The sequence below is a fragment of the Poecilia latipinna genome, unplaced genomic scaffold (assembly GCF_001443285.1).
Source record: "Poecilia latipinna isolate Pla-1442-1.1 unplaced genomic scaffold, P_latipinna-1.0 Scaffold1331, whole genome shotgun sequence".
NCBI classification, from domain to species: domain Eukaryota; kingdom Metazoa; phylum Chordata; class Actinopteri; order Cyprinodontiformes; family Poeciliidae; genus Poecilia; species Poecilia latipinna.
In genome coordinates this window covers 91,872-118,175 of record NW_015113947.1, presented here as the reverse complement: position 1 = coordinate 118,175, position 26,304 = coordinate 91,872, and the positions used below count along the sequence as shown (strand labels likewise).

General features: G+C 41.7%; 1 protein-coding gene across 19 annotated transcripts in view; it reads left to right on the top strand.

Moving 5' to 3' along the window:
* plecb (plectin b) overlaps nt 1-26,304 on the top strand; it is a 94,153-nt gene that overhangs the window by 56,596 nt on the left and 11,253 nt on the right. For 12 of the 19 annotated variants that reach the window (XM_015055699.1, XM_015055697.1, XM_015055695.1 and 9 more), the window contains 31 exons: nt 357-446; nt 1,074-1,109; nt 2,507-2,584; nt 2,671-2,775; nt 4,001-4,167; nt 6,644-6,759; nt 6,851-6,954; nt 8,312-8,431; nt 9,520-9,615; nt 9,711-9,838; nt 10,689-10,782; nt 11,035-11,189; nt 11,281-11,596; nt 11,697-11,774; nt 11,862-12,023; nt 12,109-12,213; nt 12,719-12,814; nt 12,913-13,038; nt 13,147-13,299; nt 13,387-13,541; nt 13,654-13,780; nt 14,357-14,540; nt 14,652-14,678; nt 15,852-16,009; nt 16,597-16,775; nt 16,881-17,019; nt 17,694-18,050; nt 18,150-18,233; nt 18,324-18,428; nt 19,207-19,305; nt 21,923-25,276. In XM_015055699.1, coding sequence (XP_014911185.1) covers nt 357-446; nt 1,074-1,109; nt 2,507-2,584; nt 2,671-2,775; nt 4,001-4,167; nt 6,644-6,759; nt 6,851-6,954; nt 8,312-8,431; nt 9,520-9,615; nt 9,711-9,838; nt 10,689-10,782; nt 11,035-11,189; nt 11,281-11,596; nt 11,697-11,774; nt 11,862-12,023; nt 12,109-12,213; nt 12,719-12,814; nt 12,913-13,038; nt 13,147-13,299; nt 13,387-13,541; nt 13,654-13,780; nt 14,357-14,540; nt 14,652-14,678; nt 15,852-16,009; nt 16,597-16,775; nt 16,881-17,019; nt 17,694-18,050; nt 18,150-18,233; nt 18,324-18,428; nt 19,207-19,305; nt 21,923-25,276 — 7,293 coding nt within the window. The remainder of the gene's footprint in view (nt 1-356; nt 447-1,073; nt 1,110-2,506; nt 2,585-2,670; nt 2,776-4,000; nt 4,168-6,643; nt 6,760-6,850; nt 6,955-8,311; nt 8,432-9,519; nt 9,616-9,710; nt 9,839-10,688; nt 10,783-11,034; nt 11,190-11,280; nt 11,597-11,696; nt 11,775-11,861; nt 12,024-12,108; nt 12,214-12,718; nt 12,815-12,912; nt 13,039-13,146; nt 13,300-13,386; nt 13,542-13,653; nt 13,781-14,356; nt 14,541-14,651; nt 14,679-15,851; nt 16,010-16,596; nt 16,776-16,880; nt 17,020-17,693; nt 18,051-18,149; nt 18,234-18,323; nt 18,429-19,206; nt 19,306-21,922; nt 25,277-26,304) is intronic. The other 7 variants (XM_015055688.1, XM_015055698.1, XM_015055684.1 and 4 more) reach the window with 6 other exon arrangements.

Here is a 26,304-nt window from a genome sequence, read left to right as displayed (position 1 = left end):
TAATGCTCTATGCAACTCATACCGTATATGTAATGTGACCTCTAGGTAAACCAGAATCGAAAAGGTTTTGTAGGATGTGTGGAAAAATTCCATTCATACAAAAATGTAGCATTGACATCTTCACAACGTTGTCTAATATTGAACAGTGCAGATAGAATGTATGCCAAAGAAGTGACTTTATTGGCAGGGTAGTGACCCCTTCTACCCCACAATAAATATTACACATATTTTGTAGAGGAGACAGGGACCTCACTGCTGGCAAATTGAGCAGCAGCTTGACAGCAGCTTAAGCTATTTCTCTGTGTTTGTGTAGCCTTGTGACACGTTCTCTTTTTGTCTTTTTTTCCCCCCGGCAGGCACAGCGTCAAGTGTCAGATCTGTATGAAGATCTTCGGGATGGACATAACCTGATCTCGTTGTTGGAGGTCCTCTCCGGAGAAACTCTGGTAAGTTTTCAGTGTTTGCGTTGAGACGCTGCCAAAAAGAAAATTGTGCTTGAGCGCTGCATCTTTTTTAGCTCAGCAATGCTTCACAATTTAATTTAATCCTGATGTATTACATAGGAGGCGCTTATTTAATCTGGGATTTGTGCCGTCTGGGAATAAATCATCACAAATCCGTCATCTATCAGATGCTAAAGAACCATTTGTAGATTTGCAAATGCCTCTTATTTTCTCTATTTTACCTATTTTGTTTCAATTAATCTTTTGATATATTTTTGGATTAAATCCAGTAACAGGCAGTTTTTTCCCCTTTCTTTTATTATTATTTTTTGCCTTGAGCTTCAGATCTGTACAGTTTCTCTGCATACAGCTGCTGTACTTCATTGCTACTAACATCTGCTCCAGCTCTGCCCATCTTCCGAATGCCTTCGAAACTGTGACATATTAATAGCACCGCTCTGGTCTGTGTGTACGTCTGTGAAAAGTTCTCCAATATGATCCACAGTTCTATTCTACACCCCTTCCACCTGTTCCTCCTTCTTCTTCTCCTTCTTTTTCCATTGTCCTTCCCTTTAATCTCTGTTCTGATCTTTGCTGTTCGCCTGCTTTCCGTCACATTTCGCTTGCTAGCCGAGGGAGAAAGACATGGTCAGGAGCGTTCGGCTGGTGAGTGGCTTTGGAACTTACGGTTTGTTCCCCTGTTATGATTTCACCTGCTCTGTGTCACTGAGTTGGCTGTTGCATGGCATCCATAGAACTCCACTATGGAAATGTGTTCTCCTGTGGATCTCTTAAGTTTCTTTCATTGTCTTGTCAGTATGTCGCTGATGGGCAGGGGTTAAAGATGTACTGATCGTAAATATACCGAACCCTCATTTTTGTAAAGCATTAGCCTTCCATAAGTGGTTTTAGCAAATTTGTCAACATGACAATGCTGTTTAGGCCGCAGTCGCAGTACAAATAGGTTTAGAGAGTAGACATTAATCGGGCTAATCATATGTTGGCGATAGTCAAAGCTATAAAATACCTTTATTCTTGTTTGTTGTACAAGATATTGTACAACCTCAATCTTACCTGGTGGTGCATCGATAAATTGACCGGCTGATAGATCGGCTCAGATTCCATTAAATTTTGTTGATCTGTGATCGGCTGATACTTACATATAAAACGCGTCTTATCTAGTGATTTTATCTATCTCTGCAAAGGTATGAAAATCAGCCGCTGTCTCTTTTTGCTCTGCTGTGGGCTGATTGACAGACACACTCACCAGGCCACTTGTGCAGTTAACATTAGTCACCCCACTGTTGTCAGCACAGCTACTTCAATGCTAAATGTGACGAATTTTCAGACAAAAAAAATTGGCATTGGCTAAATTCGAAATCGCCAGGGCAGTATTTTTAGAGATCCAAAAACTGCAAACTGTGCTCCCCTGACCTTAATCTGAGTTTTCCAACAGTCTTTCAACACCTTCCAATCAGCCATGCTGCAAAACATTCTGCCTGCCTGCTACTGTCTGAAAGTCTCTCCTTCACTTACCCACAGCCTAACTGAACTTCAGACATGTCCTACAAAATACGGGTTTCTTTTAAATATCGTCCTGCTTTTCTTTGACTTTAGTTTGAATAGCTCAATTTGAGTTTACTCCCCTCAGCAAATGGTTTCACATTGAAGAGTGGTATGTTTTTTTAAAATTTAAATTAGGTGGTTGTCTTTATTCAGCAATACATCACTACTTTAATACATACTGCACAGACCGGAGCTTTAAACTAATTTAGCAAAAGTAGGTAAAACCACTGTATTATGTGGAATGAGCTAATCCACTGTGGGGTAGCTAAATCCATTCATCCACTTTGTGGCTTACTGATGGAAAAACAGAAAAAAATTAGATTACAGTAAGGACAAAGAATCTGTTGTTACCTCTTTCTTTTTAATTTGCCATTTTATTTAACTTTGCATCATCTCATCATTTTTTTGTCGAACGTTATACTCGTTTTACCACTAATCTGACTTATTTTGCTGATGTAACTCATTTCTTCTCTCTGTGGTTTCTTGCTCCTTTCCAGCCCAGAGAGAAAGGCCGGATGCGCTTCCACAAACTCCAGAATGTACAGATAGCACTGGACTTCCTGAAACACCGGCAGGTACGATGCTTCCATGAGCTGCTTCGCTGTGCCTGACGTCACGGCCGGCGGCCGTTCGAATGACCGTGTCCGTTGTGTTTCGACAGGTCAAGCTGGTGAACATCAGAAATGACGACATAGCAGACGGGAACCCCAAGCTGACGCTGGGGTTAATATGGACCATCATCCTCCACTTCCAGGTCTCCTCATCTGTCAGTGTTATGTTCCATTTTTATTATTACTCTTACCCTGTCTCTCTGGGATCTGAGCTGCTGCTGCTTCTCCATCTCCTTGGAACCAATCAGTGGGGGACTTTGGCTTCTCATCAAGACACATTCATTCTTCCCATATTCCATGAAGTAACAGAGACTAACTTTGCTGAATCGCAACTGTTGAAGGAAACAGTGCACCATTAGGGCGTGCCGGCATTAGTCACTCTCCCTTTTTTCCCCCCAGTGGGAGGGTGAGTCACATGGAGTATCCTGATTGTTGGCTTACTTCTCTGCCAGTCCACACCCCAAATGTCCAGGAGCTATTGTAACTTCTCCTGTGCTGCCAGGCAGAAATCCCTGGGCTTCAGCCTCACAGATCTGGTAGCGTCCCACCACCCACTGAAAGCTCAGTTCGGGTTACATTTCATAAAATAAAGGACAGGTGATATACAAGCCGATGTGATTATTTAGTGATTCCATCAGCTGCGATACGGCGCCTTTGTGCTTTTATACAATAGTGAATAACAGGAGGCAGCCAGGATGTGGTTTCTGGTGAGTCAGAGAAATGAAACCACCCAGGAATTCAATAATAATTTGAGTATTTAATCCAATCATTTATGAAATTCAGAAGAAAAGATTAACTGTAGCAAATTAGACAGGTGGGTACGCCAAATCAGATTAGAATTATCTTCTGTGAAGATTTTTTTTTCTTTGTAAATTCTTCTGATGGTCTTGGAGACTCACTGCCAGCTGTGAGTCATCTTTTCTATGCCCAAACTCCCCAAATGTAAACTAATCTGGATCCCAGAGACAAGACAGAGTCACAGCAGACCAAGCAGAAATCCTCAAAAGTTCTGTAAACAAATAGTTAGAGTTTCAACCTCGTTTCGTTTCAGTTTGGTAAAAATGTGGGGGAAAAAAACTCTAAAATCATTTCAGATTTCAGAACAGATTTATCTAAAGCTTTTTTTTTGTTGTAAGTCGTCTGATTCTAATAAACATATTATTTGTATATAAACCCATAATTCCCAGAGGTGATGATGAACAATGACAATCCTGTCGACAAAATCGACAAAATCAACTCTGGTGGTGGTCGGTAGTTCCATGTAATTGGATCTTTTGGTTTCCACTAATTACTATATTTATTCCTTTACACACATTATCCCAAATCTCTCCGTTTTCTATAGACTTAAAATTCTTTTTTTTTCTGCATGCCTGACGTCAGATCTCAGACATTCAGGTGAACGGCCAGTCGGAAGACATGACCGCCAAGGAGAAGCTGCTGCTCTGGTCCCAGAGGATGACGGACGGCTACCAGGGCATCCGCTGCGACAACTTCACCACCAGCTGGAGGGACGGCAAGCTCTTCAACGCCGTCATCCATAAGCACTAGTGAGTGTGGAAAGCTCTGACTTGATACCAGCCATCTCGTTCGAGTGAGATGTGGTGCAAGCATGGACAGGAAAGTCTGCTGCGGATCGCTGCACCAGCACGTTCCCTCTTGGTTTAGGCTTAATAAATGTACCCTGTGGCATCAGAAAACTGACAAATTAACAGGAGTATCTCATCACACTTTAGTTTAATTTAATACTGAGGGCAGTTTGGCAGGAGGGAGTGCTTGGAACGCTTTCAGATGTCAGATTACTCTTTCTGTTGCCGGTTAAAACCTGCTCCCTTCTTCAATCTCAACAAGAGGTTTACTCCTTCAATAATTCATGCATAACAACTGTGACCTGGCTACGCCGAGGTCAGTGCACGGTTAGGACAGACGGTTAGCGCTGCCTCTTTAGCAATAGATGGTCTGCTTTATGTTATGCGCTCCTGCTGAAATGGAAATGGCGAGCTGTAAAATAGGTGTTCTGGTTTTACTTTCCAAATGTCTCCTTGTGATCTGTCTCTTGTTACTGCACTTGAGACTGCTTAGTCCCCTACTGCCTTAATGAAATATGGGTGTAAGTGTTTAAGCCTTGAGGGCTTAGGTAATAGCAGGGGATCTTGGCAGTGAGTAATTCTCCACCGCCTTTGGTGTTCTGTTAATAACCCTGAATTAAAAAAAAAGTAAAACACCTAGGGTTTTACTAAAAATCCCGAGTTCTTGTTGTCGTACCTTACGTAAGGTGACTGGTGTGTAGGTGTTGTTGACTTTTTCTCAGACTTAAATGGAGGTTGCTTTGCGCGTTTACATCCTGGGAGGTGAATGCACATCTTTTTTTCTCAGGAGGATTTTACAGTGAATCTGTGCGCAAACGGGGGAGAAAAGCGGGATTACATGAGATGGATGTTTTTGTTTCTGCCGAGCGTTTACGATTTGAACAGAAAGCATACCTGCAGGGGCAAGTTTCCTGAAGATTAAACCAACCTTCGGGTTTTTTCTTTTCTGCATTAGACGCTCTTTGCTGCTTTTCATAAAGGCCAGGGGTGTGGTGTATGGGCGTAACTGTGGAGGGCTCTGAAACCTGTGCCGTCGATCTGATCTGAGGCAGAAGTCAGTAATACGGCTGCGGCACTGAAGATTCTCTTGACTTTATGTTGAAGAGTCCAACCTGGAGATCTGCTGATGAGATCAAGGTTCACATTGTTGAGCTGAAACTTAAGAGCTGTGACTCGACTGGGCCACTAGGAGCCTTTTTCAGAAGATTCAAGAGGACATTCAGAAGACCATGGACACCTGGGACAATACAGGATGGATTTTTGAGCAATGACCATACCTATTGTAGGGGATTTTTTTTTTTTTTTTCATGCAGTACATGCACCTGTAACTAGATCCTCTTCTCTACAGTCTTTTTGATTGAGGACCAGCCTGCAGATTATTAACATGCTCAGTCTGAAAAAGAAGTCTAAGCAGAGGAAGGGGTGCTCTGGCTTCTTCCGAGGGGTGTCAGGATCTGTCGGCGATGTGGACGATACTCGGGTGGTCATGTTGTGCGACAACATCCTGTCAGAGGAGTCCTCCTGGGACTCCGGACGGGGTTCCCACAGCTCAGGGACCCGCTACGGCAGCGAAGAACGCAACCAGAGATGGAGGAGTCAGAGCTTTCAAGAGAAAGGACGAATGGCCCCGAGCTTGAGCCGCTCCTCCAGATCTACCAAACAGTATTCTGTCAGAGAAGTCCACCACGTGGACCCGGCCGCTACTGTGTACGGACAAATCGCTGGCCACTCCACGCTACGCATCAGAGAGCCGTATGAGTTTCAGTCTGCTTTCGTTTCCAGTAGATATGAATTTGCACATTTAACGTTGGAGGTTTAAAAAGAATACGGTGTAGGCATATATCATTGTCGTTTAAAGCTGCAGGGTTGTTACCTGGGGACGCGTAAAGGTAAGGGTGAGGATATGCGATGCATTCAATCATCCTCCTCTGCACTCGAGAGTCTTGAACTTTTGTCTCCTGGTGCAGTCAAGCCGTGGCTGGTCGCTGACTGAGAAATGTGTCAGCTCTGATTCTGTTAGCTGCTCACTAAATTACATTCCATCTTTAGATGCTCTGACATGTGCCAGGAAGAGTCAAACAGCCAGAGGACATAAAAAGACAGGTGCTCACGTAGGGTTCTCAGAAAGAGAACAGGTGGGCTGTTTTTACAGCATTTAGCCATGGGCGCACAGTCTTAAACAGCTCTGATGCCAAAAGATTCGCAAAATACATTTAAAGGACAATCGCATGACAATCAATGCGCAGTTGCCATGTTCCCTAGAATGCTATCTGAAGCAATAGTTAGATGTGTAATGGATTTTGCATCTGTTACAAGGCTTAATTCTCTCAATGAAGTTGCATCACAATGGGGTGACGTGTAATAAATCAAAATGTTGTATTTCTCGAGATTTGTCAGTGATAGAAAAATCTCTTCTTTTTTTTTTTCTTTTCACCAGCCCAAGACTCGTCGACATGGGCAAAGTATACCGACAGACCAACCTGGAAAACCTGGAGCAGGCCTTCACCGTGGCCGAAAGAGACCTGGGAGTGACCCGCCTCCTGGACCCCGAAGGTACGACCGACCGGCCGGCTGCCGTTTTAACCCAAAGAGCAGCATCTGTTGTTGAACGGCGTCAAACATAGTGTTCCTCCTGACCTTTCAGATGTCGACGTCCCGCATCCCGACGAGAAGTCCATCATCACTTACGTTTCATCTCTGTATGACGTCATGCCACGAATCGATGTCCATGATGGCGCCAGAGCGAATGTAAGCAGACCGTGAACGTCAGCAAACACTTTGAAATATGCTTTCCATGAAACTATTGGCTGATTAATGGAGATGATTTATCATCATTTATCGTTCAAGCATATAAATGAGATAAAAAGCTAAAGCTTTTTATACCCTTCCAACTTTTTCACATTTTGTCTTTCTTAGAACCACAATCTTCATTATATTTTATTAGGACTTCATGTAAAACATCAAAAAAGAAGGTTTTTTGCTTCATCTAACATGCATGATGCTGATGTGCCTCACAAAATGTTTTGCATATAGGCCAGAAATTTACTGGAGCACCTTCTACCAGAGATGTGCTTCTGCCTGCCTCTTTTCCCTAAAAACAAGACGTGTGAAATGCAGGGCCAGTAGTTATCCTTTCAACTGACTTTTCCACCTGAGCTTTGAAATCCTGTGGTTTTTCTAGAGTTACCATGAGCCTCTTGGCTGCTTCTCCGATTAATCCTTTCCTTGTATGGCCTGTAAGTTGGTGGCCATCTCTTAGTTTGGATTATTCTCTTTCCATTTGCAGATAAAAGGTTGACCATTGTTTTCAATTTTTCACCTGTCTGCTGTTTTCCTGGTGTTTTTGATAATGTTCGTTCACTTCTGTTCTCTGAGAAACTCTGAGGCATTCACTGAACAACATACACAGTATCATAGATTGAAGTTTATGGTTGTAATATGTATACATGAAAAAGCCAAAATGCTTTTAAAAGGTTCTGTACATTTTAGGAGTGAACAGATAAATCGGCTGGCCCTGATATTTTTGAAATCCTACCTGTGAAACCAATCATATCCATCGATATCATGTACTTACTCAAAAGCTCTGAAAATCAGCCACTCTCTCTTGTTCTGCCATTACAGAGGGTTGACTGCATGTGAGCTTTTAACAATAGTCACTTTACTGTTGCCAACTTAGCAACTTTGTCGCAATATTTATTGACTTTTCCGACAAAAAAAAAAAAAATCTCTATCGGTCAAAATCAGAATCTGTAGGTCAGGGTTTTTAAGAATCGGTGATTAGCCAGAATACTTCAATCGGTGCACAACCCTTGTACATTTACTAGTTCAATTCAGCTCTAAAATGCTTTTAGCTAAAGGACAATTTTGACAGCAAAAACAAACATCTCGTCTGAGAAAGTTTTTAAAAAATCTGCTGCTTTGAGTCTCTTCCCATTGTCTCCCCCTTCGCCGGCCTCCTCCCCTCAACACAAGACGTGGATTGTTGCCACCTAATTGAATTCACGGTGGTGTGTTAGTGACCCAAAATGGACTCTCGGCAGCATAAGAGCACTCCTGTTTGCTGTTGTCAAACTCTCATGCCTCCTTTCTGCTGCGCTGACCGCAGGACCTGGAGCTGCGCTGGCAGGAATATTACGAGCTGGTGACCCTCCTGCTCCAGTGGATCCGCCACCATGTCACCATCTTCGAGGAGAGGAAATTCCCCGGCAGCTACGAGGAGATAGAGGTGAGCCCCAAACCCCACCGACTGTTCCGGAAAGCTTCACCTTTAGATAACTTTGAAGAACTTGTGTGTAATAATTGAGAATGGGGGTGAGGATAGTTTTGGCAGCCGTCCATTGTTGGATCAAAGAACACACATAAATGAGGTTTGGATAAAGACAGCTGTAGTTGAGGTATTGTGTTGTGGGTGGGGCAGAATGAGTGTTGAGTAAATACAGCTAAAATCTTTAATTTCATCCCCGACCCCGCCACTCCCTTGTCAACACGGCTGAACAAAAGGATTATTTTGTGTCAGGAATTCCTTTATTATCAGGCTTCATTAAAAGCGACAGATTCTTAGTCGTGGAAGCTGCTTTAAACGCAGCCCACACACTTACAGCATGCTGGGCAGGGTTTTTTTTTTTTGGCCCCCCTTTAAAGGTTGTGAATTGACATGACTCTGTTTTAGGTTTGATTGAATTTACACCAGTCATGGGAGCACGTCCTTTCAGAAGAGGCCAGAAGCTGCATGTGATGTGTTTGATTTACTCATCTAGGCGCTTTCATTGGAGATCGGTGGAACAATTTAACAACACAGCCAGCATGTAATCAAGAAAAGCGAATTCTGTAAAGTGGGATGTCGATTTAAACAGCATCTGAAACACGGATTCTCTTATTGAAGTTCAAAAGTTGAAATCTAGATAAGGTCAAAGGTCAGGAAGCACTTCACTTAGGTTGTTTATGACTCCATCTCTGCGGAAAAAAAAAAAATCCCCGTTTGAATAAAACATAAAAGTATAATTCTCTGAATATGTTTTCCTTGGATAAAACCTTTTATCCAAGGATAAAATTATTTATTTTTTTGAGTAAATAATTGAGCTTACTGTACTGTTTGATAACTAGAATCAATTGAAATGAATGTATGATTGAGCTGAAATTATTTTTTGTAAAGTGCCTTGAGACGACATCTGATGTGAATTGGCGCTGTATAAATACAATTGAAATTGAAAATTAAAATTGAAAACATAAATGTCTTTAGGGGAAAAAGAACAAAAATGTAATAAATGGAGGAAAAAATATGGAAGTTGCTAATTGTAAAATTTCCTTTTTCAGCTTCTTTGGCGCCAGTTCTTGAAGTTCAAGGAGGTGGAGCTGCCGGCGAAGGAGTCCGACAAGAGCCACTCCAAACACATCTACCAGACCTTTGAGGTAAGCCAGTTATTATTAGTTTATTCCACTCTAGTCTGTTCTACACACAGCGTTTTATCCATGAATATGATAATATAATGCCTACTTCCCCACAGAGTGCAGTTCACGCCGGTCAGGTTAAGGTGCCGCCCGGCTACCACCCCATCGACGTGGAGAAGGAGTGGGGGCGACTTCACGTGGCCATACTAGAGAGAGAACGACTGCTCAGGATTGAGTTTGAGAGGTAAGAGAGTCACGTTGTACATCTGTAGGAGAGAGAATAGAAATATCAAATCAGAGCCATATGGAAGGAAGTGAAATTAGACTGATGATACACTAGCGCCTTCAGAAGGTTTATCAAGGAGTGGCACACTAAAACGAAAAGCTACAACGAAATATTTAGGTATTTCTAAGTTCTCCATTGCCAAGATACTTAAAAATTGTCTCAAAACAATAATATTATTGTTAATAGTAATAACTTCTGGGACAATCTATCATCTAAATTGGTGATTGTGACACACCTGCAACCTAGTCTGTAAGTTAATGTTTTAAAATTGCTCTGCACCAAAAGTTTTTAGATTTTATATGTTTGTATAGTATACGGAGGGGGGAGCAAGGATCTTCAAGTTTATAAAGTTGACCTCTACCCTCATTAGTCCCTCACATCCCACTAGATTGGAGAACAAACAGTGAACCTAACCGGATAACTAGAGTTCAGAAAAGGTCTTCACTACGTTATTTGGTTTGGAAACAGCAATAAGACGTCTGGGAGAAAGACTGAAAGACTTAAATTAACTTTGATTTATAACTTTGCCGTTACTAAATTAGCTTGTTTGCTTCGACGATTATTGTCTCAAAAGAATGTTGTTGCCACTCACTTCCCGGCATCAGGTATTTTAATGAAAGACCCGCTTTTCTCATGTTGTTGTCTGGCTGCTGCAACTAAAAAAAGAAATGGATTTAATTCAGTCTAATCACAGTGGACGTCAGATGATAGTTTATAATCAGGCATAATTAGCTTTATTGTAACTTCATGACTTCCAAACATCATAAAATGTTGTTTCACAGTTTTTTGTTTTTGTGATCTTATCCAGACTGGAGAGGCTGCAGAGGATTTTCAGTAAAGTCCAGATGGAGTCCGGGTTGTGTGACGAACACCTCAGTCATCTGGACGCCCTCCTGCAGAAGGTTTGTGTGTTTTACAACTTAGTGGGGGGGCGGGGAAAACAGTAGACAAAAAATAATCCGACCACATGACAATCGGATCATGCCGAAGTCATTTTGCTGTTTGCCAAATACTTCAAGTAGTTGATTCATTGTTTAGAAACCATAGAGCGTAGGAAAACAGAATATGTTTGTTTATGCGAAGAAAAAAAAAACAAAAACACTTGTGTTGAAGAGCTGATGATTCAAGTTTCGGTTGCCTCTCTTCCCGTTCAGGACATTGCTCTGCTGAACGCTGGGAAACCAGCTCAGCACCCGGCAGAGGTGGACAGGGAGCTGGACAAGGCGGAAAGCACCATCCGTCTGCTCTTTAACGATGTCCAGATGCTCAAGGATGGGCGCCACCCTCAGGCGGAACAGATGTACCGCAGGTGACTTACGTCACTCTTCCCCTTTGAAGAAAAATCGAGTTAATTAAGCTCGGTTCACTAACAGTGACACCTTCTCTTTAAACTTTCTCAGAGTTTACCGTATCCACGAGCGGCTGGTGAACCTGCGCAGCGACTACAACCTGCGCCTGAAGGCGTCTGCGGTTAAGGTCCAGCCCATGCAGACCCAGCAGCAGAGCAGCGCCAAGGTGCGGCCGGAGCTGGACGACGTGACGCTGCGCTACGTCCAAGATCTTCTGGCCTGGGTGGAAGAGAACCAGCGGCGCATCGATAAGTCGGAGTGGGGGTCAGATCTGCCCTCTGTGGAGTCCCAGCTGGGCAGCCACAGAGGTCTGCATCAGACCGTGGAGGACTTCAAGTCCAAGATCGAACGGGCCAAGTCCGACGAGGTACTGAATGCTTAAGATGACGTTAATCGGTTTTTCACACGTACCCTGTCTCTCATCAGATTTTTTATTTATTTATTTTTTTCATTTTCCTGCACTACAGAGCCAGTTATCACCGGTCAGCAAAGGGACGTACAGAGAATACCTGGGGAAACTGGACCTTCAGTACGGCAAACTGCTGGTGAATAGCTTATTTTAAACAGATTTTATTTGTATTATTACATTCAGATTTATTTCTAAACTTACTCAAATCTTTTTTTTGTCCCAGAACTCCTCCAAGTCCCGCCTGAGGAACCTGGACTCTCTGCACGCCTTTGTCGTCGCAGCAACCAAAGAGCTAATGTGGCTGAACGACAAGGAAGAGGAAGAAGTCAACTACGACTGGAGCGACAGAAATACCAACATGACGGTGAAGAAAGAAAACTACTCCGTAAGTGGAAACCAAAAAAATAATTGTGAATCTAATTCGACGTAGAAGTAAATCCTTCTAACTGCGTGCTTTGGACGTTTACAAGGGCCTGATGCGAGAGCTGGAGCAAAGAGAGAAGAAGGTTAACGACATCCAGGCTTTGGGAGACAAACTGGTCAGAGACGGACATCCCGGGAAGAAGACTGTGGAGGTGCTGACAACATGCTGGAAACTGTTTTCTGCTGCTTACACTTAGCTAGTCAGAGGCTTACAACAAGCAAGATAGAAATAGCTGTAACTTCAGTTGCTTGCCTAAAGTACATTTTATCAAAAGTACTCTTAGACTTCTGTAAAAAATGAAAAAAAATGGAGAAAACTAACTACAAGTAACTTTTCAGCAAGGTACAGTCACTTTTTAAAGTCAGTTACTCCTTAATGTTGATGAAAAGTACTAGTTTGAGTACTAGTTAGGTTTTTCACTTATAACATGTTTTACATGAAGTGAAACATGAGCATTTTTATCAATATAAAGGAATAATTTACTCTTAAATCATCTCTTGAGAGTTAGTTTTGTCTTATTTGAAGTGTACTAAGACATTTGCACCAGAAACTAAACAAACTGCTTGGTAAGATGTTGTGATTTTTCAGTGCAGGTTGAATAAAGTTCAGAAAAATGTTGTCCAAGCTAACAAGCTGTCATCATATTGTCTTGCCAGGCCTTCACAGCTGCTCTGCAGACTCAGTGGAGCTGGATCCTGCAGCTGTGCTGCTGCGTCGAAGCTCATCTTAAAGAAAACACGGCTTATTACCAGGTGGGGAGGAAATGTAATCACTCACCACGATCCTAAATCAGACTCTAGCTATGTTCTCGTGAAGTTTTTGACCGTTGTGCCGTGTCCTGTCGTCGCAGTTCTTTGCTGATGTAAAGGAAGCGCAGGACAAGATGAAGAAGATGCAAGAGACCATGAAGAAGAAATACAGCTGCGACCGCTCTACGACCACCACGCGCCTGGAGGATCTGCTGCAGGATGCCGTGGTGGGAATACGCTGATGCTTATGAGTCATGGATACTTCACAAAATGATTGGTAGAGAAAAACAAATAGACACAGAACCTTTTATTTTGTGTTTTTCTGTTCCAAACAGGAGCAAAAGGAGCAGATGAATGAATTTAAGACTTTGCTCAACGGGCTGAACAAGAGGTCCAGGTCCATCATCCAGCTGAAACCCCGTAATCCCACCACCCCCATTAAGGGCAAGACGCCTATTCAAGCTGTCTGTGACTTCAAGCAGCAGGAGGTGAGATTCTTCAACCCAGATTCGAGCCTCAGGTTCAGAAGTATCACTGCAGCAGGACTTTAATCAGCCTGATTTAATGTGGTTCAGATCACCGTCCATAAAGGAGAAGAATGTGCTCTGCTCAACAACTCCCAGCCCTTCAAGTGGAAAGTGTTAAACCGCTCCGGGAACGAAGCAGTGGTTCCTTCTGTCTGCTTCCTTGTCCCTCCGGTCAATAAGGAGGCAGTGGACAGCGTGTCGGGGTAAGAAAACAAAACAAAACAATAAAACCAGAAGCAGACAAGAGAAATTTTTTGAAGGATGCCTCTTTGCTGCTTATGTTTAACCTCATTTTTATGTCTACCCCTGCTTTAGTCTGGATTCAAATCTCCAGCAGATGACCTCCATGTGGCAGACGCTTCACATTAACTTGAAGAGTCTGCTGTCATGGCAGTACCTGACCAGAGATTTCACACAGATACGCTCCTGGAACATCGCCATGGTCGGTTTTAACGTTTTTTTTTTGTTGTTTTTTTTTTTTGATCGAATCAACTCAAAAATGTTCAATTTTCAGTGTTTCAGATCATGTTATATTTCGAAAAAGAGTGCAGATTCTAATTTAAACCTTTAAATAGGTTTTTGTTCAGCTACAAATCTGAAGCTGTGGCTCGGATGCTAACGTTAGCGCTGTTTTTTGCTCTAAACACAACATTGAGAACTCTAATTATCAATTGAGGGAATAAGCAAATAAGCAGTACAAAACGGATTCATAGCACATTAGATTGATTTTTTTTCTTTTTGAGTGCTTCTTCCACCCACTGATGGGATGCTGCCCAGGGTATTGAGCCATAGTTCATAATAAATGAAATATTGTTTTTTCTTGTTTACTTCATTCATTTACAGTTTAAAATTAACATGTCTACCTCTTCTCTCAAAAGTCAGTTCTCTACAACACAAGCAAATAAACATTAATCAACCATCCAGATAGATACATCTTTACACACAAAACTGGAATATTAGGCTACTAGGATTATTTTATCAGAAATCACATCTCTGTTTTTTTTTTTTTTATCTGTAGTTAAAAACCATGAAACCAGAAGAGTACCGGCTGGTCATGAGAAACCTGGAGGCCCACTATCAAGACTTTATGCGGGACAGCCAGGACTCCCAGCTTTTCCGCCCCGACGACCGCATGCAGGTGGAGGACGACTACAACAAAGTCAGCCAGCATTTTGACAACCTGCTTCGCTCCATGGAGAAAGGTAAAACTAGCTTTGCTTTCAGAGAAACGAAGAAATCTGTGGATTTTATGCAACATTTCTACAGTGGAAAAAAAAACAAAAAACAAACAAAATTGTCAATTCGCCTTTCAGGAGAATTTCAGGTTGTTAGGCTGAAAGGTGAGTGGCGCAAGGCTGAGACAAAGCTGCTGCAAACCGAGCTGATTTAAACGCTTTCAAGTTTTGGATGGATGACCAGACAGAAGCGTTAGCATGTAGACCAGTGTCTCGTTTGACAGCATGTTGTTTTGGCTCCCAGCCTGCCACACCAAGTGCATTTCACATGCTGCGAACACTATGTAGTGCTTTTTCTCACGCAGGTGTACAATGCCTTCCAGAAGTGCTCATACCTCTAAAAGCTTTTCCAGTTTTGTCACGTTGCTAGAAGAAAGTGTTCGTTAGGGTTGCGTCGCCAGCCAACGTGTGCACATCTTCATGCATGAGCTTGACGTTTCACATCCACGAGTTACGCCGACCACTCGGCTGGATGAGCGACTGCCGCCTCGTCGCACAAAAGTGCCATACGAAATCAATAGAAAGTTTCTAAATTAACGTTTAAAACAAAATGGCATCCTTTAGACCTTCCTGAATATAAAAACCTGGAAATCTTAGAATCTTCAGACATGTTTAGCTTCAGACAGTAAAACATTTTCTGTTTGAAAACTTGCATACGATGAGGGTTTTTGATACAGGGCTACATGGGCGGTTGCCCAGGGCGACATCAGAAAGAAGTGGAGCTCCCAAGAACTAGAAAATAAAATATATCTTCCTAATGATTAGCTTGAGAATAAGATTAAATTAATCTTCCTAGCTTGACTTTAAACAAACATGCAGAACTACAACAGTATAATTTAGATAATAAAAAAGCTTAATAACCATGTATTTGTTGCCTTTCTTAACAATTATGTGATAATTTATGTTCGTCAGTCAGTTAAAATCACAAAATGCATTGAGCCTTGTGGTGCTAATTTAACATATATATAAAAAAAACAGAGGTATGAATATTTCACCTTTGTAAGGTACTGTACGTATGGTTTGTTTATACATGCGACATAGTGTGTGTGATATAGATAAGTGTGTTTCAGAGACTTAACACACAAAAACCGCATGAATTATTGGCTTACATGTGAAAACACAGCACAATAAAAAGATGGCTTGACTAAATTAACCGAATCTCTCAGAATATGTCAACATGCTTCGTAAAATACATTTTTGTTTTGATTTTTTTTTTTAAGGCTAAATCTGTTCTCTGTTTACTTTCTGGTCTCACTAAATTCAAATGCGTCCGTGCAGGCCAACAGGACGAGACCCTGTGCAAGAACTACATCTCCGAGATCAAGGATCTGCGTCTGCGCATCGAGAACTGCGAGTCTCAGACTGTGAGTCGCATCCGCAAACCGCTGGACAAGGAGCCGCTGAAGGAATGCATCCAGAAGCGGACAGACCAGCAGGTAAACCCGCAGAAAACCCACAACACTCAAACAAAGTTGGGAGAAACGTGTTAGAAACGTGCGGTCGGCAAAAAGCCGAGCAGAAATGATAAATAAATAGGAGAGAGACGTTTTGCTGTTCTAATTTCCGCTGAAATCTGTGTTTAAATGGAGAACACATGAGAAAAAAAAAAAGAAAGGAATAAATATTTTTTCATTTTTTAATGAAATTCTGTGGAAGTTGCAGAGATTATGGAGCCGCTGGCTGCAGTTCCACCACAGATGTTTTCATCTCTGCTCATACACAAGAACTAATAACCACCAAATCTCAGTACTGATTAATTTAATGTTTCTTAAAGAGTTATGTTTGTCAAATCTTACGACAAAGGATGAAATTTAGCTGTTGTGCTAATTCTTGTATTTTTACATCGCCGTAAATCACGCACAGTCCTAATCAAATAAATAACAAAAATATGTTTTGTTCCTTTTTATTTTATTCTTTAATTTAAATATTAGACATAGAGAAAATTTAAAAGCTGACTTTAGTCTCTTGTAATCCTTTAAATCTGTTTTAATGTTGTTACCTCTGGTCTTTCTTTGGTCCACAGAAAGTCCAGGGAGAACTGGAGGGTCTTAAGAAGGACCTGGACAAAGTGTCTGTGAAAACCCAGCAGGTGCTGGCGTCCCCTCAGCAGCCGGCCTCGGCTCCTGTGCTGCGGTCAGAACTGGATGTTACCGTGCAGAAGATGGACCACGTCTACATGCTCTCCTCTGTCTATCTTGAGAAGTATGTTTTGTTTTTTTTAATTATTCTTTAGCCACATTGAAAAAAGACTATGGCATTTTGCCCTCTGTTCTTCACGGACTTATTTTGCGCTTCTCGTCTCTTCAGGCTAAAGACTGTAGACATGGTGATCCGGAACACCCAGGGAGCGGAGGGAGTGCTGAAGCAGTATGAGGACTGTCTGCGAGAGGTTCAGGCTGTACCCAGTGACGTCACGGGGGTGGAGACCCAACGATCCAAGCTGAAGGTAAATAAATTATTCTGATTTTTATTATCATTTTTAATGGCTAAAACAAAATTACAGTCTTGAACTGTCTAAAAAGAAGAAGTGGATTTTAACATGTTATTAGTCTGGGTAGGTATACAAAAAAAAACAACATAGACTCTTCCTGTCTTATTACCTAAAAGCTAAAAAAACGTTGAGTTTCAGAACAGTGAAGGGCTGTTTATATTGACTTTTTAAACTTCTGAAATTAGGGTTAAGGTTTGTCCAAATAATTGATCATTTGATTTTTTTTAAGTCACTGCCAGATCATAAGAAATATCACAGTTCACAGCTTTTTGACCTCTAGATGCTCTGAAATACATATTTATCTTTTTTTTTAATAACAGATGCTTCAGTATCATGTTCAATAATGATTCTCAGAACATACTTTTAGTGAAAACTAAAACATTTGAGCTCAAACTTCCGTAGTCTTAGAAATCTACCCAACAAATCAAGGAATTTGAGTCTGGAAAAGCATCAAATTTTGAGATGGAGATTTGTTGGAACCCTAAACAAATCACTTCCTAAAGAAAGATTCTGTTTAATATTTTACAACACATAGCATAGCAGCAGAAACTTCGATCCAATGTACCGTAATAGTTAACTTGCGAATTTTACTATTTGGACTGAACGGATTGTTTTGCTACGATTGACAGAAAATGCGGGACGAGGCTGAGAGCCAGCAGCCGGTGTTCGACTCCATGGAGGAGGAGCTGAAGAAAGCCTCCGCCGTCAGCGACAAGATGTCCCGCGTTCACACCGAGCGGGACATTGAGCTGGACCACTACCGCCAGCTGACCACTAGCCTCCAGGACCGCTGGAAAGCCATGTTCACCCAGATTGACCTTCGCCAGAGAGAGCTGGAGCAGCTCGGCCGACAGCTCGGTTACTATCGCGAGAGCTACGACTGGCTCATGCAATGGATCGCCGACGCCAAGCAAAGGCAGGAGAAGATCCAGGCCATGCCCATCAACAACACCAAAACTCTTAAAGAGCAGCTGGCACAGGAGAAGGTATGACGGAAACATTTTTATTTGCCATCAACATTTTCTAAGAGATAATTCAGCTGAACTTTTTACTTCAACTGTTTTTTTTTTGTTTTTTTTTTACAGAAACTGCTGAGTGAGATTGAGCAGAATCAAGGCAAAGTTGATGAGTGTCACAAGTATGCTAAAGCATACATTGATACAATCAAGGTGAGCCTCGAAGAAATCAAATCATAGCAGCAGACATCTTGCATTAACATACTTGAAAGTGTTCTGAGTTTAATGTTTTCTTGCTAACAGGACTATGAACTGCAGTTGGTTGCCTACAGAGCTCAGGTAGAGCCTCTTGCTTCTCCTCTGAAGAAAGCTAAACTGGATTCTGCTTCTGACAACATCATTCAGGAGGTGCGCTTTTCAAACTACAGCTGTTTCTGGAGTACAAGACAAAAAAGAAAGTACAGAAAGAGACGGGTTATATGCACCATAAACCATGGCATTTGACGTTTTTAGCTTTTCTTACCGTCTTAGTTGTTAGCACTGTTAGGACAATGACCACCACTACCATTGCCAACTGTGACCACACTTTTACTGTTACTTTAAAAAGACAAAATTATTATGTAGTCGAAACTATAAATTGTCTTTTAATGCTAGCTTTATTTTAAACTTAGCTTTATGTTTATGGTGTATAAAACAAAAAAGAAGGGATAGAAAGAGGCCAGTAAAATGTGCACCAACAGGTCGATGTAAAACCAGACATTTGACAATTTTAACTTTTCTTACCATCTTAGTTTGTAGCGCTGTAAGAACAATTAGCCCTGCTAGCATTGCTAACAGTAACCACCTTCTTACTATTACTTTAAAAAGACCAAATTAATGCCTGGTTGACATTTTAACCTCATCATTTTTATACTGGTTTTATTACTGACCAAATCTATTTGTGGTGTTTAAGGCAGAAAAAAGGACTCGGAGACCAGTTAAATATCCACCAATAGGTCATCGTAAAACACAACAATTGAGATTTTTAAATGGTACTATCTTAATTGTTAGCACTGTTAACACAATTAGCATTGCTAGCATTGCTAATTTGAGATCATTTTGTCAAGTTGTTGTACCTCAGCAAAAATACTAATCGTTGTTTAGAAGTTCATTCATCTTCTTGTGTTGTTTGTTTCTCCCACATCAGTATGTGACTCTGAAGACTAAGTACAGTGAGCTGATGACTCTTACTAATCAGTACATCAAGTTCATCATCGACATGCAGCAACGCTTGGAGGACGAGGAGGTACGTGGCAACTGGCTGAGGGTCCCAAACAAACTAATCTCTTAACACTAACTAAACCAACCAACTGACCGAGCAAATATTCACTGAAACAGTAAACAAACAGCACAAACACAAACAGCACAAACATTTTGGTGTTCCCACCGAACACCAAAATGCATGCAGACACACACATGCACAGGCACTTCCAGTTTCTCTACTCCACTCACACACTATTTACATTTAATGTATGGGAGACAAATTCCTTTGCACTGGTCAAGCATGGAACAATGGCCTCCTGCAGCTTATTGGTTAGCAACACAGGCAAACGTTTTGGATAATATTACATCCTTAAATATAAAAAACAGAAACTCAATTCAGATTATTGCAGGTAAATGCAACGCATGTGTTTTGAGTGTGTTTAAATGCTGTGTCAAATAACCGAATGTTTACTGGTTTTGAGCCACCTCTCATTTCTTTATACTGTTCACTACTTAGAGTCAGAGTTTCCAAAACAACCTGGCAGCTTACTTTGGCTTGTCTGTCAAATTGAAGTAGCTTTAATTATTGATGTATTTTTTTTAAGATTTTTTATGTAATCTAACAAAAATATGTTTCTGTAATTATAAAATTATTTCAAAAAGCCTGACGAAATTGTGCTTTAGGCAACTTTCTAAGACGTTTGTTGACTTGGAAGCAGAATATAAAGAAAAACAGGGGTGACTCACTGTCACATTACCGTAGTTTATTTAAAGTTCAAAATCACATTAAGTGATACAGTGCCATTCATACACACATACATACATATTCACTTCCATTCATTTCATATATATTTTCCCATTACAGATTTAAAATAAGGGGTTCTTTCTTTCACTTCTTTCAGTTTTTCCCTTATTTATTTATTTTTTTTATTCCACAAGCCACTTTAAATCTTTTACGTTACACTCTCTTTCCCACCTCTGTTATTCCTACATTAACACAATTTTAAAGACACACATTCTTTCCTAACCCAGTGTTTTGTTTCTGTCCTTGCCTCCTATAACTGCTTGCCAGTGCTTTGCCATGTTTGAGCATTTAAGAGGTAAACTTTTCACTGTCTCAGGTACCTATCTAATTTGTATTCCTCATTCCTTCTCGTCATTTGTGTTTCTTTTAAAATGCATTTTGGCTTTTGAATGCATTATTTTTGCATTTCTATTAGAGATGCACTGATTAGAATTTTGTGACTGATCCCCTGCCTTTGTTTAGTATGGTTTTATTATTTTCAAGCACAGACAAATTGATCACAGAATTGACATTGTAAACTTTCTTTAGCTTATACTAGGCATTAGGGGAAGTAGTGTGGCTAGAGTAACTAAAACAGCAGGATCATTGTATTATTTTTAGAGAATGTAAATCCTTTGCTTCTAAGTTGTCTAAAAAGCAGCCAACATATCAAAAACGTGACAAGTGTCCTGTAAGCTCAAAAGGGTAAAACTGAGCAACTTTGGAGTGCACAGATCAGCCTTTCTGTTGCCGCTTAAAATCTTTGTTCGCCCCTTCACTCTCTAGTGGCGTAAATGAACTCCAGACCTTTTTCAAAGTCCTATAAAAAAATTGAGTTTCTTCTCAAGTAGCCTTTTACTCATCTGTGCCTTCTCTGCTATTTAAATAACTCATTTGTTCTAAAAACAACTATGCCTCTTTATCTTAGAAACCATAAACATAAACATTCCTTCATCGATGGATAAAGACTATTTTTTTTCTCCAGCCAATTTCTCAGTGCATCTCTACGTTTTATTGAAGTCTTCAGTAGAAATCCAGCTTACAGTTCAAAATAACACCTTGTCTTTAACATCCATTCCTACAGGCTGTGCTTCAAATGTTCAGCTTTGTACCGTCAATGTCTCTGAAGCTTTTTCCGGCGTCCTCACAAACACAGTTGAACTAACCCTGAATATTTCTTCTTTGACTTTGCTGTACCCTTTAATTCTATTCAGTTATAAATAGTGATTTAAAGAACCCCCAGTGTGTGACGTGATCACAGTAGTCTGGTAGAATAGTGTTTTTAACTTAAATATTGAAAGGATAGGTACATTTAAACAAATACTCTAGACTGTTTACACAGAAAGGTAAATATAATGTGGAAAACTATCCATTGGGATCATTTATGTGTCATTAGTGAAAATATTTGAGATGTAAACACTATGAAATATACGTATGTTTAATGTTTAAAAATATCAACCCAACAAATTCCCAAAGCTACATCTACATTTGCATGCCATGATTTTCTTGCTGTGTTGTGAAGTGATATTTTGTTCCCTTATATTAACTGAATCATCCACATCTTTCTGTTTTTCCTGAATTGTCTTGTCATGATTAATTTTTTGATTGCATTGTGATTTTTTAACATCACCTTTATGAATGTGCACCTAATTTGCATCAAGTGATTGAACTTTTCTTTGAGCTAATTTTAATCTTAACACTGCCATGGTAATGCTTCACATTAGCCTGCTCTTAAACAAGTGTGTTTCGGCTCTGACGGAAAACGTAAAGACAATTGTAACCCACACTGTTTTGAGTCGGTCAATGTAAAGTGTTACCTTTAACCTGTCATGCTTGATTATAATCCTTTCTTTACCATTTGCTTCCACTAATGCAGAAAGCTGCACAGAAACTCAAAGCGGAAGAACAAAAAAAGATGGCGGAGATGCAGGCTGAGTTAGACAAACAGAAGCAGTTAGCTGAAGCTCAAGCGAAGGCCGTTGCTAAAGCTGAAAAAGAGGCCCAAGAGCTGAAGCTGAAAATGCAGGAGGAAGTAAACAGGCGAGAGATCGCTGCTGTAGATGCAGAAAAGCAAAAGCAAAACATCCAGCTGCAGCTGAGTGAGCTTAAAAACCTCTCAGAGCAACAGATCCAAGACAAAAGCCAGCAGGTGGATGAAGCTCTACAGAGCAGAGTCAAGATTGAAGAAGAGATCCGTCTTATTAGACTCCAGCTTGAGACCACCGTCAAACAAAAGTCTACCGCAGAATCTGAGCTCAAGCAACTTCGGAACAGAGCCGATGAAGCAGAGAAACTCAGAAAGGCAGCACAGGAAGAGGCAGAGAAGCTCCGCAAACAAGTCAGCGAAGAGACACAGAAAAAGCGCATGGCCGAAGAGGAACTTAAACGCAAATCTGAGGCGGAGAAGGAGGCGGCGAAAAAGAAACAAAAAGCTCTCGAAGACCTTGAAAACCTCAGGAGGCAGGCTGAGGAAGCCGAGAGGCAAGTCAAGCAAGCCGAGGTCGAAAAAGAAAGACAAATCAAAGTGGCTCATGAGGCAGCCCAGAAGAGTGCTGCCGCTGAACTCCAGAGCAAACACATTTCGTTTGCGGAAAAGACCTCCAAGTTGGAGGAATCACTCAAGCAAGAGCACGGCACTGTCCTTCAGCTGCAACAGGAAGCAACTCGCCTTATGAAGCAACAGGAAGATGCAGAAAATGCCAGAGAAGAAGCTGAGAAGGAACTGGAGAAATGGAGACAGAAAGCCAACGAAGCCCTTCGTCTGAGACTCCAAGCTGAAGAAGAAGCGCACAAGAAGACGCTAGCCCAGGAAGAAGCTGAGAAACAAAAAGAGGATGCGGAGCGCGAGGCCAAGAAGCGAGCCAAAGCTGAGGAGTCGGCCCTGAAGCAGAAGGACATGGCGGAGAAAGAACTGGAGAGGCAGAGGAATGTGGCCGAGAGGACAGCTCAGCAGAAGCTCACTGCGGAACAGGAGCTCATTCGACTCAGGGCAGATTTTGACAATGCAGAACAACAGAGGTCCCTGCTTGAGGACGAACTCTACCGTCTGAAGAACGAAGTCCTTGCTGCCCAGCAACAAAGGAAACAACTGGAAGATGAATTGGCCACAGTTAGGAGTGAGATGGATTTACTTATCCAGTTGAAGTCTAAAGCAGAAAAGGAGTCCATGTCCAACACTGAGAAGAGTAAACAGCTTTTTGAAGCAGAAGCCTCCAAGATGAGGGACCTGGCTGAGGAAGCAAGCCGACTCCGAGCCATTGCTGAGGAAGCCAAGCATCAGCGGCAGATTGCAGAGGAAGAGGCAGCTCGACAGAGAGTGGAGGCTGAGAGGATTCTCAAAGAGAAGCTCTCCGCGATCAGTGATGCTACTCGCCTAAAAACAGAGGCTGAGATTGCCCTGAAAGAGAAGGAGGCTGAAAACGAGAGACTGAGGAGACAAGCTGAGGATGAGGCATACCAGAGGAAAGCCCTTGAGGACCAGGCAAACCAACACAAGCAAGACATTGAGGAAAAGATAGTTCAGCTCAAAAAGTCGTCTGAGAATGAAATGGACAGACAAAGGGCACTGGTGGATGACACCCTCAAACAGAAGCGGATCGTTGAAGAGGAAATCCGAATCCTTAAGCTTAACTTTGAAAAGGCTTCGTCCGGAAAACTTGATCTGGAGCTGGAACTTAATAAGCTAAAGAACATTGCAGAGGAAACTCAACAAAGCAAGCTCAGAGCAGAAGAGGAGGCTGAGAAGCTAAGGAAGCTTGCCCTTGAGGAAGAAAAGAGGAGAAGAGAAGCAGAAGAAAAGGTCAAGAAAATTGCAGCAGCAGAGGAAGAGGCAGCCAGACAACGCAAGGCGGCCCAAGACGAGCTCGAGCGTCTGAAAAAGAAAGCAGAAGAAGCCAGGAAGCAGAAAGACGAAGCTGACAAAGAAGCTGAAAAACAGATTGTTGTTGCCCAACAAGCCGCCCTCAAATGCAACGCAGCAGAGCAGCAAGTGCAAAGTGTCCTTGCTCAACAGAAAGAGGACAGCTTAATGCAGAAGAAACTCAAGGAGGAGTACGAGAAGGCCAAGAAGCTCGCCAAGGAGGCGGAAGCCGCCAAGGAGAAGGCAGAAAGGGAGGCGGCTCTCCTTCGCCAACAAGCAGAGGACGCAGAAAGACAAAAGGCCGCTGCTGAGAAGGAAGCTACCATCCAAGCCCAAGCTCAGGAAGATGCTGAGAGGTTGAGGAAGGAGGCTGAGTTCGAAGCTGCCAAGCGAGCACAGGCAGAAGCCGCAGCCCTCAAGCAGAAAGAACAAGCCGATGCTGAGATGGCGAAGCACAAAAAACTGGCCGAGCAAACGCTAAAGCAAAAGTTCCAAGTAGAGCAAGAGCTCACAAAGGTCAAACTTCAGCTTGACGAAACAGATAAACAGAAGTCTGTGTTGGACGAAGAGCTGCAGCGCCTGAAGGATGAAGTCGATGATGCCGTCAAACAGAAGGCCCAGGTGGAGGATGAACTGTTCAAAGTTAAGGTTCAGATGGAGGAACTACTCAAGCTGAAGATGAAAATTGAGGAGGAAAATCAACGGCTTATCAAAAAAGACAAGGACAACACACAAAAATTCCTTGCCGAGGAGGCCGAGAACATGAAGAAGCTTGCAGAAGATGCCGCTAGGCTCAGTGTCGAGGCCCAAGAGGCTGCTCGCTTGAGACAGATTGCAGAAGACGATCTCAACCAGCAGCGAGCACTTGCAGACAAAATGCTCAAGGAGAAAATGCAAGCCATACAAGAGGCATCCAGACTCAAAGCTGAGGCTGAGATGCTCCAAAAGCAGAAAGATCTGGCTCAGGAGCAGGCGCAAAAGCTCATGGAGGACAAACAGCTAATGCAGCAGCGTCTAGAGGAGGAAACCGAGGAGTACCAGCGATCACTTCAAGCAGAAAGGCAAAAGCAACTGGGAATCCTAGCAGAAGCCGAAAAACTCAAACTTCAGGTCTCTCAGCTCAGTGATGCTCAGGCCAAAGCTGAAGAAGAGGCTAAAAAGTTCAAGAAACAGGCAGACACTATTGCAGCCCGCCTTCATGAGACAGAAATTGCCACAAAACAAAAAATGACGGCTGTCGAAAAACTGGAGTATGAGAAACAAAATACCAGCAAAGAGGCAGATGATTTACGCAAAGCGATCGCAGACCTAGAGAATGAGAAGTCTAGACTGAAAAAGGAGGCTGAGGACCTTCAAAATAAGTCAAAAGAGGTATTGTGTCAAAAATGACATAGCAGAGCAGCTTATGTCATTGTCAATACTGTCTAAATACTAACCCATTTCTTCCTTAAAATTTACTTTGTTCTTTCTTTGATTATACTAATCACAAATCAATATTTTTAATTATGTCCTGATTTTAATTTTAATTTTCTTACAGTGCACTGTGCTCATGTGGATCATATCCCGAATGCCTTCTGATGTCCTGGAATAATTTTCCATTTTAAACCATGTCTCATTCTCTTTTAATTTCACATTTAGGTTAAATCCATAAAACCTACAAAAGTATGATAGATCAGTTTAAAAACAAAGAAAAACAAACTAATCAGTAATTTCATAAGCATGTTAAATCCATGCTTATGAAATTAGCATGGATTTAGCCTGACAGTCATGGCCTAATGCATGATTAGGCCAATCTAAAAGAATTATTTGAAAAGTCTGATAGATTTTCTCTGTCCCACATCAGGTCCCTCTAACATATTTAATGTAATTATTTTCTCCTGCTCTAAGATAACACTAATTGCTTATTTATCGTAAATATCTTACTTATTTTCACATATCATACACAAGCGAATGTTTAGCCGTACTTGTTTTGAAAATTAATATTTATATCTGTCCGTTATTTAACCGACTGTCAGGTTGGAGAAATTGAAGATGATCTTTCCATATTAAACAGGCAGTGACATTTCATTCTATTAACGTTATAACTTGGAGTTGGCCGTTTCAGTATATTGAGCTGAGTCATTCAAAATTACCGTATTTTTCGCACTATAAGCCACACCTAAAAACCTTCAATTTCCTCAAAAGCCGACAGTGCGCCTTATAATCCGGTGCGCCTTATATATGGACCAATATTGAGCTACAACAGGTCTTGTTGTAGCTCAAATAATGAGGTCGTTAGCAGGACTCTGGAGAACTTGACTGCACTTAGGAGGTGATTCAGCTATTGGATTCAAGTGTATTGTACCAGGGAGACATCTAAGAGTTGCAGGACACCGGCCCCCGAGGACCAGGATTGCCCA